Source organism: Osmerus eperlanus, chromosome 13 (genome assembly GCF_963692335.1).
Source record: "Osmerus eperlanus chromosome 13, fOsmEpe2.1, whole genome shotgun sequence".
NCBI classification, from domain to species: Eukaryota; Metazoa; Chordata; class Actinopteri; order Osmeriformes; family Osmeridae; genus Osmerus; species Osmerus eperlanus.
In genome coordinates this window covers 11,281,821-11,297,218 of record NC_085030.1, presented here as the reverse complement: position 1 = coordinate 11,297,218, position 15,398 = coordinate 11,281,821, and the positions used below count along the sequence as shown (strand labels likewise).

Genomic DNA, 15,398 nt, shown 5'->3' with positions numbered 1-15,398 from the left:
AATCACCTAATTAGACCAGACATATACCTAAACCATGACGGCATCTTGTGTACTGGAGTTTAATGGTAATTATAGTTTTGACTTATTAAAAAAAAAAAAAACAGTTGTGCTCTAAGTCAGTTTTATTCAAGCAAATAGTGATTGTGTCAATAATCAGTACACCACTAAATTCTTCAATTTACAAAACAATTCCACGTGATGAGTGTTGCTGTATGGAACCCATGTTAACTCGAGGTCTTACTATATAATCAATGAATTCTTATGAGTTGCTACATAAGAGTCAGATTGAGTTCAACACGTTGGTTTGAGGAAGATCGATTTGTTGTTTATATCAGGACTGTTCCAGAAAACTGCATTGACCAATTGGCCAGCTAACTCAAAACATTTTAGTGATAAAAAATAATATAGTAATTGACTACAAGACACTTCAGGCCACCAAAATTCTTAAAAATTCTGTCAATGACAACTGTTTTATCTTGTTTAGCCAAAGTTGGCTGGCTAACATAGCAAAGCTGCTAGCTGGAACAGTGTCCTGTGTCTTCTGTATTTGTGATGAGTGGTGGAAGAGGTAGACTCTCATAGCGCCTACTCTCCTAGCTAGCTACTTCTCACTTCTTGGCAACGACCAGCACAGCCGAAGGCACCAAACCTGAACCAAGACAAGAAAGAAGGTGAAAAGATGTTTAGATTTAGTACATGTTTAGATTATTGCATGTTAAAGTTGAAGCTTTGCTGTAACATGTCCTAGTACAGGCCTGTTGATGTCAGTGGTGGCTCTCTCTCACCCAGCTCCCGTAGTGGTTTCTCCATGTCCAGCTCGGTGTAGACGCGGCGGGGGTACGGCGACAACAAAGTGAAGTCCTGCCCCTCGGCCGTGTTGCCGTTCACCTGGATGTAAACGCGCACGGCAGCCAGCGGCTCCTGGGCCTTGAACACGGCAGTGATGGCTGAGCCATCCAGCATTCGCACCTACAGAGACGCAGAATGAGGTGTTTGTGCCCAAAGTCTGTCTTCATGGTTAGTTGTGTCCATCTTCTGACTCAAAACATTTTATTTTCTAATTGGTTACACTCGTCTTACCCAGAAAACGGTACCTCTCTCGCATATGGGCCCCACTGTCACTGTCACCACACACATGGCTCTTACCTGTATCCTGCACTCATCATAATCTTTCTTGGCAGGGGGCGGACCCTGGCTGGTGGGTGAGGGTGGGGTGGGGTCAGCTGTGGGGGAGGAGACTGTTGTGCTGGAGGAACCACCTCCGAACTGAGGAGAAGGAGAACAAAATAGACGTTAAGGGAACTAAGTACTTTGGGAGAGATGGATGAAATCATGACAAATATTGTACTAGATTAGATTAGAACCTTCTGTGCTCTCTCCTCTCTGTCACGTGCTATCTTATCTCTGACCCTCTGTCTGCATTGAGAGGCAAGAACAGAATTGACCATGAGCAATGGAGTTCACAGCACACTAGAAACGGGTATAGAGTAGAACATATTAGAATAGATCATACTTGGCCATTTTGTCCTCCATCTTCTCTCTCCTGCGCAGCTCTGCCAGCTTCTTCATCTCATCGTCCTGCAGCTTCTGTTTGATATGCAGCAGCTCCTGGCCCTGCTTCCTCCTCTGCTTCTCCCTCTCCACCTCCTCCGCTCGCTCCCTCTCTCTCCGCTCTTCCTGTTTCACTCGCATCAGCTCCTCTAACCTGAGACGCAACCAGGCAGGGCCACACACACACACGTGAATGGAGATGGTAGAGAAAACTCTGAGTTCTGAAAGAACCCTTATTGCCGATGGTTCTGATTTACTGGGAAGCACTGTGCTTACAACACCTCCACCATTATTTTCAATCATTTCAATAAAGCCAAGTGAGTATAAGAAAGCTTTGAGGGGTCACTGAAGCTCTCTGACCTCTTTACTTGCTCCCGTTTCTCCTCTTCTGTCATTGGCCGTTTGGTACTCCCATCCTGGATCATGTCAGTCATGTCTCCAGTCTCTCCGCTCTCTGTCAATGGCCGGAGGGTTCACACATGAGAAATGTGTTACAAATGATGAAGATGTATGAAACTAAATTAGAATCTTTTTAGCTCCATATTTTTGGTGGCTATGTGTCATTAAATATATTTAGTGGTGCAGAGAGAGTGACATACAAGGAATATGGATGCAATATTGCCCTTAGGACCACCTACCTTCAGGTGTTTGAGTTGAGGGTTGGGCTGGGCTAGGCTGGCTTTCTGTTGCTCCAAGAACATTCCCCACCGGAGGTACATATGGCTCGTCAATGTCTGGGTCACCCTCATGCTCCATCAGCCTGTGGGATACGCAGAGACAGACAATGCCAGACAATGAAAGGGAAAAGTCTGGTCATTCTGAAAAATTCAACAGGATCTGACTCTTTTCGTATGTTAGACTTACCAGTCCATAGCACGTTCAATCCCTTGGTTGCCTGTGTGTGCCACCGCCTTTTCTCTGGAGGCACAGACACATACTCAAATTCAAATTTGATTCCAAGTTATAAAAACGTTAGTATGATCTGTTCGATTACTTTGCCTGGTACTTACGCTCTATTCCTATCGAATCCCATTTCCAAAAGGCTGTCAAGCGTCGTTTGTTCTGCCATTTTGCTGAAAAGGAAATGAAAGTTAGTACTTACATTGCTGCCCAGAGAAATTAAATCAGTTTAATGACATGACATATTTACTAAGAAGCAAGGGCCATAAGAACGGAACACGTTTCAGTAACATAAAGCAATTGGCGATGCAAAGTTAACAAACACAGCTCATATTTTGTTTACATGTTTGTGCCAGGCTCGGTTAACTGTAGCAAGCTAGCTGGCTAGCTAATATGGCTAATTTCAGGTGGCTAGCCTCTGGCTATCTACAGAATACTGTATGTTGAACAGATTGATCATGTGTAGTGTGGATTATCATTGTGTCATGCAAATCATTTTGCCTAAATCTTCTAATGCGTTGTTATTTAATATTAAATAGCATCCTTTGATAACCAGTTACTCACATCGAAGTCAACAGTCGATACCGCTTCCCTTCCACATGCAAGTACGGAAAGTCGATTTGGACAAGAGACCGCATTTCCAAAACATTCCCATTCACAGTCATTGCTGCCATCTAGTGTAATGACACGATCAAGTCATCTCTCTCTCTCTCTCTCTCTCTCTCTCTCTCTCTCTCTCTCTCTCTCTCTCTCTCTCTCTCTCTCTCTCTCTCTCTCTCTCTCTATTTTTGTGTGTGTGTTTGTGAAAGTGTTGTATGACTATATACTTCTGTGGGCGTATTAACAGGATCTGGGGTTATGGGTTGGGTTTGTTACATATTTACTGTAAGTATAATGATTAATTTATCCGTCCCTCTTAAGCGCTCACTCCCGTCTGTATCAACCCTTTGCTAAGAACCAACTCTCTTGAACACACTCTTCGTACTCTTCCTATCCATTTATTTCTAACCTTTCTAATCTTACACACAAACATTTAATTATCTCTCACTATTTACATGAACATTTACATTACATCTCTTTCTTTCTCTTTATCTACTCTCCTTTTCTCCCTTACATCTCTGCTGCACGTTGCCTGAATGGCGTCAATGAACTGAGCTTCCAAGGGGTGAGTATCCGTTCATTAAAAAAATACTGGTTGTAAAGTAAAACTAACTTTAATTGAATATGGATAGAAGTAAGGTGATGTGTTGATGTTTAGTTTTTTTTCTTCTGCAGACTGCGTACTCATTGGCTGTATGTCTGTCATTAGCCTATTTATTTTATAATAAGGGGATTGCAGTGTTTCTACAGTTACCTACTGCGTCACCTGGTCACAAAGTACTTTAGGTAGATATAATTAAATATTAAGGGGATATCACAATCTAGACTTATTCTGATTAACAAGAAGAAAATGGAACAGGTAAGACTGGAATGAATGGTGAGTAAGGTTGAAGGAGGTAACAGGGGGCCAAGGTCACTTACAAACTGGTGAATTGTTTTATTGTTTTGTTTTTCAGTCAGGGAATATATAGCGAGGGCTAGGGGTTAAAGATCACACTGTCAAAGTCTAAATAATTTCTAGGAAGGACTGGGATTTCAAATCTGGAGTCTGAGATGACATCATGGTTTAGATTCTGATCAAGCTGCCTACAGATCATCGGATAATTTTGGGGTTCCCTGCCTGCCGTTCTACTGAAGTTTTAATAACACATTGTCAAACACTGAGAAATATCTTTCTAATTCAACTTCTGTCAGTTAAACTCATACTTAAAATGAAATTGATCATTGACCCTCCATTGCATCCATAATAAAAATCACCCTCCAGTGGATGATTTGCCATGATTTTAGTGGTATATGCTCTATATCGTAAGTGGGTAATAAAAAAAAGAGCTTTTATGTGTTCTTGGCTGTACTACATGTCTTCAAAAGCTTTACAGATTGCATTTTTGTAACTCACCATAACCAACAGGGAGCAGTGTCAGCCTATGGTAGATCCTTCTGAGCACACACATTTGCATTTGCTCAAATATGCTCAAATATGTTTTCACACCACATACTTGTTATTCATCACACAATTCGAGGTTTGGGAAGAGTCCATGATTCAAGTGTAACCAGTCCTCACTATTACTCTACTCTTCATATAAATAACTGTCACTAACTCACTGGACTTAGTGGTTGTGGGTCTCACTGTTTGTAACAGCATCTCCATATGGAATAGCTCAGGGTTCCAGTGGAGCTGCTGTTATGTGTAGAGAGACACCTCTTCTTCACGCCTGAATCATTTCTGTAGACAATTCACAGGTCTTGAACAACAGTAACCCTCAGTAACAATCACACCTGTATGTGCTCAAATTAAAGTGGGTCTATTTTCTCTTCAATACTGTGTATGCCCTTTCATTTCACTATAAACACACAACAATAAACTACTATAATAGCCTACTGTACTGTTTTAATAGGTGTCTTTAAATTGGAATTGCTTTCATCTTTGGTACATGACAGTACAGCATTTCACATTGTGAGTAATCCCATGTTATTTATACATGTAACATCAGGGGCATTAAACAACAATAATAAATAAATAAAAATAATAATAATGTGGTACAAGGGTACATGTGGTACAAGGGACATACTAAGCAACACAACTCGGAATCATTTGTGTCATTTAAACAAGGTATTACTAATTTTTGTTCTGTGACAATTATTGACTAAAGGGAAGTACTGTAGGCCCACTAAAGAACATACATCAAGTCAGCTGAGCTATACCACTCAGAAGAATCAACTTTAAAGAAGAACATACACATGCCGTATCAGCATTTTTATCGCCGTTATTGTCGGCATAAATTCCTTTCAGTTAGCGTATGGCCCCTGCCCCCACCTCATATGTCAAGGTTTATAACATTTCATACACCAGTTAGGACCTTTCTTCTGAAATGTTTATTATACTTCCGCTTTCTGCGTGTCACAGTCCACAATCCCAGAAGTAGCCAGTGTCAGACGACGAAGGATTTAGATGCACTGAACCTCTTGATCAAACCAGGGGTTAAAGGATATTGAAACAACACATAGATTAGTAGCTACATCCATAGCAATCTGGAATTGTCTTCTCTCCTGAATGAAAGTACGCTAGTTTGCTCTGGAGGTTGGTACAATCAACATTTCAAGACCTCGCCGACTTACTACCACTATTCTGTTGCCAACTTCAACAAGGGCGACCGACACCATTCGTGTCGTTAACGTTAGCCACTATGTTCAGCTGGTCAAATAAAAACGGGAAAAAAGACCCCGAACTTTTTCAGAATGTTGCTGACGGTTTGCGGCGACTCTATCGGACTAAACTATTTCCCCTGGAGGACGCTTATCGATTCCATGACTTCCACTCACCTGCACTTGAGGATGCCGACTTCGACAACAAACCAATGGTTCTCCTGGTCGGTCAATACTCAACAGGAAAAACCACATTTATCAGACACCTTATGGAGCAAGACTTTCCAGGGATGAGAATCGGACCCGAGCCAACCACAGATTCTTTCATCGCGGTGATGCACGGCGATCAGGATGGTGTAATACCGGGGAACGCCTTGGTAGTCGACCCCAAAAAACCCTTCCGTAAACTCAACGCATTTGGCAACGCGTTCCTTAACAGGTAATCTCGTGGCCCAATTCTTGTAAAGAATGTGAAAAATGTGTACAGCGTTAATGAGTTTGACTGCAAAATATTCATGTTGTACAATTGTGTCTTACAACACACACGACCCAATTCAATGCTAACGATCTAGCCTAATGAGATCAACGTTCAAGTGACAAGCCCATATTCTCGTTGGCAGTGGATAAATACCATTCTAATAAAAAAAACAAGCCTAAACATGTGGGGAATAAAAACACCCACTACTGCAATTGTCTTCTATCATTAAATCTTCAGCCTCGAGCCATGTGCTTGGCTATAATGTCACTAGGATAGCTGGAAAATTTAAATTATTTTGATCCAGGCCTCTAAGCAACATACTAGTGAGTATTTTTGTCCTTAGCTGTTCGCAGTTTAAAACCTCAGGCTTTAGTTCAGTTGCCACGTTTGTTGCTAACTTCTATCAAGACTTCTGTCTGTGACAAGGCATTTTGAAATTGTAGTTAATCTACAGGTTTTGGTGTCTTTGGTACTATGACATTCTTGTAAAATGGGACATCTTTCTTATGACATTCAGGACATGAGGTCATTCACAAGTCAAGATTTGTTTAATGATTTTGGTCTTCCTTGTTCTGAATTATTGTGTAAGTGAATCCGAATTATACATTTTCTTTTGATATCAGTGCTGGTTGGTTATAATTGATCATTTTCAATATTCAATAATCTTTCCATGTTTTGATGGCATTATGACATCAGATTTCTGGTGTTTTCCAGTTGGTATTATGACATCAGTTCTATCCGATTTAGAATAATGGCATCATAGACTTTGATGAGTCAACAGGGCTTGCTAGTGATTGTGACATCAATAGCCGTCAAGATCGAGTCATCAGACCTTTTAAAGGGTCACATCTATGACCCCACTCTACTATGATCTAGGACTAGTTAGATTTTGTGAGGTGGTGGTGGAAAAAACCCGAAATGAACTCTCAAAATACCGTCAAAGGTTCTGCCTTCCCTAGGGTTGAGCATCCTGTGTAATGTAGTCCTGCTCTGCAGCTGAGCAGAAGCTGAACAGATGGTGAAATAAACCTGGCCTTGTGGACACAGACTTGTGCTGGTCAGGTTTCTGGACACAGTCACCATGAGCTCAATCTGGCACCGCCTTAGATTAGCACCGCCTCCTCACAGCCAGACATGCTGGATTAAGATACACGGACGAAGCAGATGTTGGACTACAAACTTGTGTCCTCCATACCTACTGGGATTGTAGAACTTTCTAATGTGGTAGTTCTACTCCCTGGCTACTTATTGTTAAAGCTATGGTCTAAAACAGTGTTTCCCAACCGGGGTGCCGCGGCACCCTGGAGTGCCGTCTGACGAGAGCAGGGGTGCCTCACAAAAAGGTTGGGGGGGCCTTTGTTTATTTTTTTTAAAACCTTCCTGGACAGAAACGGTATAAAGCTGAAATAAATGCATTAGTATTTTTTTTTATGAAGTCATCTTATATTGGCATTTTGTGGTTTACTTAAAACATGACCTGCGAAGGTCAAGAGAAACTTTAAAGTTCCTCTTTGTTACAGTATGACCATGCAGTGGAGAAGTGAGCGGTAATGTGGTTCAGTTAATGGGATTTCATCTACTACTCATGAACACAGCTGTTGATGTGATTGATTGTGTAGACTATGACCACTTTAACCCATATTAAAGGGCAGTTAATTATCAAAAAGGTTGGGGGGGCCTTTGTTTATTTTTATTTTTTAAAACCTTCCTGGACAGAAACGGTATAAAGCTGAAATAAATGCATTAGTATTTTTTTTTATGAAGTCATCTTATATTGGCATTTGTCACTTATGCTACAAGCCCCATATTCGCAACATGTTGGGCCACGCCCCCATCAACAGCGCAAGACACAAACCAACGTACCTGCATTCTGACAGCGCTTCAATGGAGACTAGCAGCTAACCACTGGATACCGTTAGAAAACTGCTGCTCTGAGTGATGGAGTGTGTGAGTTTTAAAATAGTCGTTTTTGACAATCAAGTGCCCCCCCAAATAAAAGACTGGCCAGAGCTGGCCCCCCCAGAAATAATGTCCTGGCTACGCCCCTGGTGGGGGGTGCCACAAAATGTAGAGACTTTTCTAAGGGGGCCATGACTGAAAAAAGGTTGGGAAACACTGGTCTAAAACATTGTGACATTTTCACATTTTGTGGTTTACTTAAAACATGACCTGCGAAGGTCAAGAGAAACTTTAAAGTTCCTCTTTGTTACAGTATGACCATGCAGTGGAGAAGTGAGCGGTAATGTGGTTCAGTTAACCCTCGTGCTGCCTTCGGGTCACATGACCCAAAGTTTCATAACGAACCATCGTTGTGTTTACCCAATTTTACCCAATACAAAAACAAATTAAAATAATTTTCTTTTAACCTTTGCAATGTGGGGGGTCTGAGACAGCCCAACGGTTAAAAGAAAATGCTTCACTTTGTCTTTGTATGCGGTAAATCTGTCGCAATACGACGGTGGGTCACAATGACTGATGGGTCAGAATGACCCGAAGATAACACAAGGGTTAATGGGATTTCATCTACTACTCATGAACACAGCTGTTGATGTGATTGATTGTGTAGACTATGACCACTTTAACCCATATTAAAGGGCAGTTAATTATGTTACTGTGTTGGAAAAAAAGAACATTGACCATTGGTCTTTAACTTGAGATGACCTCTATAACCAGTTATTAGCTTTATTACCTATACAGCCCTGTAACTAAATGTTGTCCATCTAGACTGCCAGTCAGAGGGGCCTCTGAGTCTGTGTCCACTGTAGAGATAGCCAGCCTGGTAGTGTGAGAGTCAGCAGAGCTGGAGTTCCGCTCCGCTCGGGGCCTGGCCTGTGTGTTATTCCAGGACACTGACTCGGCACTTTGCTCTGGGGGCTCACAGGAAGAGCACTTTTTTGTAAAAAGGGGGGAACGTGTCGGAAAGCCCTCCAGCAGCACACACGCTCCACATCCTCAGGGTTGACGCTAGTGTTTTCCTTTCTTATTCTGGGATGTTGAGGCTATGGTGTGTATGTTTGTGTGTGTCGGGGGTTACATTTATGAGGATTGTGGGGACGATCATGGGTTTGAGAGCTTTGAGTGGAAAATGTTAGGCTTGATAAAAGGGCAAGCATGGACAGAATGATATGTGATCAGGCCTGAGCCAAAGGAGAGAAGGAAAGGAAAAAAATGTTTTTGTTATGCTTGGCGCACCAGTCAATTGTAACACGATACCACTCGGGGCTCATTTTCCCTATGAATTTAACTTCTAGTTTGGCCTTCAATTTTTCCCCTTTCCTGTCTACTCTATAGAGGCTCTATGGAGGGTAAACTCCACTACTACGCCGGGGTGGAGGCGAAGAATGTTAAAGGCTTAGCCCAGCTAGCCACACAGGTCTTGTGACCCTGGTGCCCGTGGGCCTATGTTTTGAATATTAGTTCTGTGTGAGTGAACGAGAGTAGTAGGGTAGGAAGAGAAGCTTCTAGAATGGGAACTCCAAAGCGTTGGCTTTTAAACAATCGGAGCCTTTGTGTGCGTGTGTGTGTAGGACACAGCTGACTTATGTGTAGTTTTTCATGTACACTCCTGAATCACCACCCTGTGATTCTCCTTGAATGTGAAATGGCTTGTGGTCAATAATACGCCCATGCAGATATGCTAAACGGTGTCTTTTGTGTAACACAATTTCATAAGGGTCTGTAGTTGTCATGGTTTAAACAACTTTCTTTGTTTCTAATGAGTCATGTCTGAAGACTTCAGACAATTAACTATTTACATTTACATTTAGTCATTTAGCAGACGCTCTTATCCAGAGCGACTTACAGTAAGTACAGGGACATTCCCCCCGAAGCAAGTAGGGTGAAGTGCCTTGCCCAAGGACACAACGTCAATTGACACGGCCGGGAATCGAACTGGCAACCTTCAGATTACTAGCCCGACTCCCTCACCGCTCAGCCATCTGACTCCCAACCCCCCCCCCCTCCCCTCCCTTTTTCCGTTTCAGTCTTAAGATGTGTCGGAAGCAAACATTCAGTTTAGACGGACACAGTGTTATCTTTCATCACTGTCAACCTTGTTTAACTGGTTCTTTACGTTCTATTTTTTGTTCACCTTTACCTGCTATCTCTGTCATGCGCTCTCTCTCTCTCTCTCTCTTTCTCTCTGTCTCTCAGGTTCATGTGTGCTCAGATGCCCAACCCCGTTCTGGAGAGCATCAGTATCATCGATACCCCTGGAATCCTGTCAGGGGAGAAACAGAGAATCAGCAGAGGTCAGTCCCACAAATGATACACACACACACACACACTACATGCATACTTACTCATACTGTTAGTCCACAACAATAAATATGCTTACTCAAAATACACAAAAAGTACACAAATACTGTAAATTCTCACACACACACACACACACACACACACACACGCACACGCACACACAAGCCTCCATTTGCTATAGTTTTATCAGTTGGTGACAGAGTTGTCTGTCAGCCCCCACCCCCTCTCCCCTTCTCCCTTCAGGGAGCAGCCGTGAAGACTAAGGTCACATAAACCACACTTTAAAGCTAAGAGCATTCCACACACACATTCATCCCCTCTCTCTGGAGACTCGGGCTCTGTTTCTCAAGAGAATTTGTCCACAAATAACGCAACCCGGGGTGATACGAAATGTGGTATTTTGTGAAAGGGAAGCTGAGTGAAAAAACCTTGACAGAAGTGTAAATATCCCCTGCCTACACACACACACAAGCACACACAAACACACCATCATAGAAACCCAGCATTGCGCACTAGGCTGATACTACCCAGCCTCTCACACTGTATAACATGGCCACTGGCAGCATCTTTGTCATCAGGGGACAAACAGAGAGAAGTACAGAGAAGCCTGTCTGAGGGAGCTGAGACCATATAAAGACTCTGGCTTTAGGCTGCTCATTTGACTAGGGTTTCCTTGTGTTTTGGTGTGTAAATGAGAAATAGTGTGAAGAGAGAACCAAATGGCCTTGGCCTCTTAGATAAACATCAGAAAGAACGAGTTTGTCTTAAGGCTGGAACTATGTCATCTTTGGGGATAGGTGCATACTAATGATTCCCCCCATGTGTTATGATCACCACATACCACACGCAGACTTCATTCCACAGACATGTACTGTACAGACACACACACACACATACACACAGGGCTGACTGCATTGTTTCGTCAAACTATGACATATAGATTAGCATGACTGGGGTGGTGGTAGAGGATTAAGCCGTAGCAGTTGTCAGTGCTGTGGTTTGGAGTAGCGGGGTGAGTATCACCAAGGTCAGGCCAGGCCAGGGAGAGGGGTGCAGTTGCCATCGTTGGGGGACAGTTGTTTTGTAATGAGCCACATGAAGGGAATGTCCTCCATCAAATCCCACGGGTCCCTCTGAGTTGTAGGTCCCCCTTTAGCCACACGGCTCTCTCATGTACTGTCTGTCTCTGCCTGTCTCGGCTTTCTCGCTATCTCTCACTCTCCCTCTCTGCATGTTGTTTTCCTGCTACCTTTCTCTTTTTTCTCTGCCCTACTTTGTTGTTCTCTTGTGTCTCTCTCTCTCTCTGTTCTACCTTGATCTTACTTGCTCTGCTGTAATGCTGTGGGGGTTTTTCTCTCCCTCTGCTTCTTTCCGTTTCGTTCCCTTCCACCTCTGACACACACACTCAGATATAGTCTGAATAACGCCCTATTGCAGTGTGCTCACTTACTCACTCAGTCACACTCACACAGTCCATCACATGCAAAAAAAAAGCACAAAAGCCAGGCTGGAATGCGTGCACAGCAGATCTGACACCGCTGATTGTGTGGCTGTGCAGCCAAGCCATAGACCAGACGCATTCTCCCACCTCCAGTGACACAGGCCCTAATCAAAACCATAACTCATTTTCTCCTTCTCTTGTCTTTCTCTCTTCTCCCTCTCCTTCTCTTGGCCTTCTCTCTTGTCCTACTCTTCTTATTACAGAAAGGATTCCCCTTGCCAGATGATCTGGGCCAGTTTTCCTGTAGAGGCCTCTTTGTTCCCTATGAACGTCAGTCTCATCTGGCTCCCAGTGTCTCTGAATAAGAGCAGAGCAGAATAGATTAAAACGTTTTATGTCCAAATAGGGATATTTTGGAAAGAAACTCATGCGAGATCTTTGAGTTTGTTCTGCCTTGAGCGCCAGTCAATTATGTGGATCGAGTTTGTGTCCTATGCTGCCGACTGCCAAAAACTCAATTATCATCATCTTTTTATCATTTGTTCACCGTCATTGCATCAACAGAACCTATTGGATTTCCATCCACCAGTAGATCAATTCTATTTAGCTCACCGCACGTGTAAACCATTGACACACTATCTCCCTCCCTTTCTCTCTCTCCCTTTCTCCCTCTCTCTCTTTCTCTGCTCCCCTCTCCTCCTCCAGGGTATGACTTTGCAGCGGTACTGGAGTGGTTCGCCGAGCGTGTGGACCGCATCATCTTGCTGTTTGACGCACACAAGCTGGACATCTCGGACGAGTTCTCGGAGGTGATCCGCGCCCTCAAGAACCACGAGGACAAGATGCGTGTGGTCCTCAACAAGGCCGACCAGATCAGCACCCAGCAGCTCATGAGGGTTTACGGCGCCCTCATGTGGTCGCTGGGCAAGATCATCAACACACCCGAGGTAGGTTGGGGGGGAAGGAGAATTATTGGGTTTGGGTGCGCCCAGAGGTTGGCACCTTTCACGCTCATTGATGTTTCTGGTTCTTACAATATCTAATATTTCTGTGCCCTATAGCAAGGCACAAATTCCCTTAACTAGCTTAACAGACACATGCAATATATTGCGCGGCAATAAAAAGAAAATGGGGAAAAAAACACTTGTGGTTTGGAAAGTCGGCCCTCTCCATGTTCTGCAACAGATGGTCCTTCCATCACATTATGTTGTTGTACCCTGACAACATTCTATTGAAACGTTCCATCGTTCTGTCTTGACATAATGTGACTGTGTGGTGGTTCTAGGTGGTGCGCGTCTACATCGGGTCTTTCTGGGCACAGCCCCTCCTGGTGGCGGACAACAGGAAGCTGTTTGAGGCGGAGGAGCAGGACCTGTTCCAGGACATCCAGGGGTTGCCACGCAACGCCGCGCTGCGCAAGCTCAACGACCTCATCAAGAGGGCGCGTCTCGCCAAGGTGAGGACCAATATGAATAAAGTCGTCTTGAATATACTCCACATGCACACATACACTCAAAGATGTTGTTTGTTATATGCAGTTCTGTGTCTCTATTCAAATGCTCCTTGTCAGTAAACTTCCTTAAATACGTTTGTTCATGTAATTGCTCTGCATCGCAGGCTGAGAAACATCTGTCAACAAAAAATGTAATATTTGAATAGGTAACTTTATAGATCCATTTTAGATTTATCATATTGGCAGTAAGCTCATCTTACAAATGTGACTGTCTCAACCCATTTCACAACCTCCTCCAGGTGCACGCCTACATCATCAGCTCTCTGAGGAAGGACATGCCCAGCGTGTTTGGGAAGGAGGCCAAAAAGAAGGAGCTGATCGCTAACCTGAAAGACACCTACCTGAAGATCGAGAAAGAGTACCAGATTTCACCTGGGGACTTCCCCAAACTGGAGAAGATGCAGGTGGGATGGGAGGCCACTTCACACAGACTCCATACAGACATGCACACACCACAGGTTGTCCCTCGCAAAATACAGTCAATGTGCATCGGTGAAATACATTGGATTTTTTTGTTAGATTTTTGCCCAAAGATACTTCTTAGGGCATAAATAAGGAGAATGAGGGTTTATAAGTTCTCTCTTTGGCCATCTTTATACATGAGACACAATAAACAAGCTCACATTCATTTTAGAACGTCGTTATGTGTCTGTGTCTGTGCTACTGGGCCTATTCTGTTATCTCAGATAACACATTTGGAGTGCCATGTGTCTGTCTCCTTCCATGCTTCTAATCTCCCCGTCATGCTCTCAGGACCTTCTGAATGGCCATGACTTCTCCAAGTTCCCTGCCATCAAGCCCAAGCTGCTGGAGAATGTGGAGGACATGCTGGCCAACGACATCGCCCGCCTCATGACCTTGGTCCGCCAGGAGGAGGCGTCCATGCCCAGCCAACGGGTGAAGGGCGGCGCCTTCGAGGGCACCATGAGCGGCCCGTTCGGCCACGGGTACGGGGAGGGCGCCGGCGAAGGCATCGACGAGCTGGAGTGGGTTGTGGGCCGCGACAAGCCGTCGTACGACGAGATCTTCTACACGCTTTCGCCCATCAATGGGAAGGTGTCAGGCGCTGCCGTCAAGAAGGAGATGGTGAAGTCCAAGCTGCCCAACACGGTACTGGGGAAGATCTGGAAGCTGGCCGACGTGGACAAGGACGGCTACCTGGATGATGAGGAGTTTGCGCTGGCCAACCACCTCATCAAGGTGAAGCTGGAGGGTCACGAACTGCCCGGGAAGCTGCCTGAACACCTGATTCCACCTTCAAAGCGCAACTTGCCGATGGAATGATTTGGCGGCGGCTGGGTACTTTTTCCTTTGGCCCAGCCCAGTCGTAACCCCTAACCCCTGAGACAAGGAATTATTTCTGGAAGGAGCCAAAAACCACACGCACCAGAGAGAGACTTGGGGGTGGGGTTGTGTCTAGGTATGGAAAGGACTTAATGGAACAAAGCACACCTAAGATGGGGTTTATTACTGCATGATGTGAATGGGAAAATAATCAAATACCTAACTAAAGAAATTTTTAAGTAATATTCTGTTCATGTTGATACAAAGAAATGAAATAGTTGATCCTTTCAATGAAGAAAAAAAATCTAACTTTAGAATGGTTGTTTCTATATTTTTGTATTTCCTGTCTGTTGACCATATATTACTTTAAATAAATACTTATAGATGCTCCATGTTTCTTTCCTCTTAATAATGAAAAAGCTTTTATTTTGATGTGAATTCTGTTAAGTTTAGCACAGGCTGCCACCTGAAGACACAAGAAGGTAACTACAGCAATCAAAATGTCTGCGGCTCTGTGAATCAGTAACATTTATAAGGAACTTTTACAATAGTCAGAGCTTCTGACCGTAGACTCTGATGAGAGAAATTGTGAAATAACCTCAACTTGAGCACACTCAGGGAACAACACACACAGCTGTAAGACTTCATGTAAAGAGAAGCACAAATCGTATACAGACAGAGGGAGTTCTCTTAGGAAGACAACAAATGTATTCATGCTCAAGTGAACCCGT

General features: G+C 43.8%; 2 protein-coding genes across 2 annotated transcripts; one reads left to right on the top strand and one right to left on the bottom strand.

Moving 5' to 3' along the window:
* Nucleotides 1-303: 303 nt before the first annotated feature.
* ubxn1 (UBX domain protein 1) lies at nt 304-3,180 on the bottom strand. Its single transcript, XM_062476073.1, has 10 exons — nt 3,016-3,180; nt 2,562-2,624; nt 2,416-2,469; nt 2,190-2,311; nt 1,912-2,005; nt 1,514-1,705; nt 1,365-1,416; nt 1,147-1,266; nt 786-969; nt 304-649 (listed from the first exon to the last, which is right to left on the bottom strand). The coding sequence occupies exons 1-10, from the start codon at nt 3,123-3,125 to the stop codon at nt 609-611; spliced, it is 1,032 nt and encodes a 343-aa protein (XP_062332057.1). The 5' UTR covers nt 3,126-3,180; the 3' UTR covers nt 304-608.
* Nucleotides 3,181-5,454: 2,274 nt separating this feature from the next.
* ehd1a (EH-domain containing 1a) lies at nt 5,455-15,056 on the top strand. The gene is made up of 6 exons (XM_062476201.1): nt 5,455-6,133; nt 10,325-10,422; nt 12,576-12,817; nt 13,156-13,326; nt 13,623-13,787; nt 14,137-15,056. Exons 1-6 carry the CDS (start codon nt 5,736-5,738, stop codon nt 14,665-14,667), a joined length of 1,605 nt encoding a protein of 534 aa, XP_062332185.1. The 5' UTR covers nt 5,455-5,735; the 3' UTR covers nt 14,668-15,056.
* Nucleotides 15,057-15,398: the final 342 nt, after the last annotated feature.

Coding starts and splice junctions, on each gene's coding strand:
- ubxn1 (XM_062476073.1), bottom strand. CDS start 3,125: ATGGCAGCAATGACTGTGAATGGGAATGTTTTGGAAATGCGGTCTCTT. Junction 2,625..3,015: donor TATCGACTGTTGACTTCGAT/GTGAGTAACTGG, acceptor TTTCCTTTTCAG/CAAAATGGCAGAACAAACGA. Junction 650..785: donor GAAACCACTACGGGAGCTGG/GTGAGAGAGAGC, acceptor GTCTTGGTTCAG/GTTTGGTGCCTTCGGCTGTG.
- ehd1a (XM_062476201.1), top strand. CDS start 5,736: ATGTTCAGCTGGTCAAATAAAAACGGGAAAAAAGACCCCGAACTTTTT. Junction 6,134..10,324: donor GGCAACGCGTTCCTTAACAG/GTAATCTCGTGG, acceptor TCTGTCTCTCAG/GTTCATGTGTGCTCAGATGC. Junction 10,423..12,575: donor GAAACAGAGAATCAGCAGAG/GTCAGTCCCACA, acceptor CTCCTCCTCCAG/GGTATGACTTTGCAGCGGTA.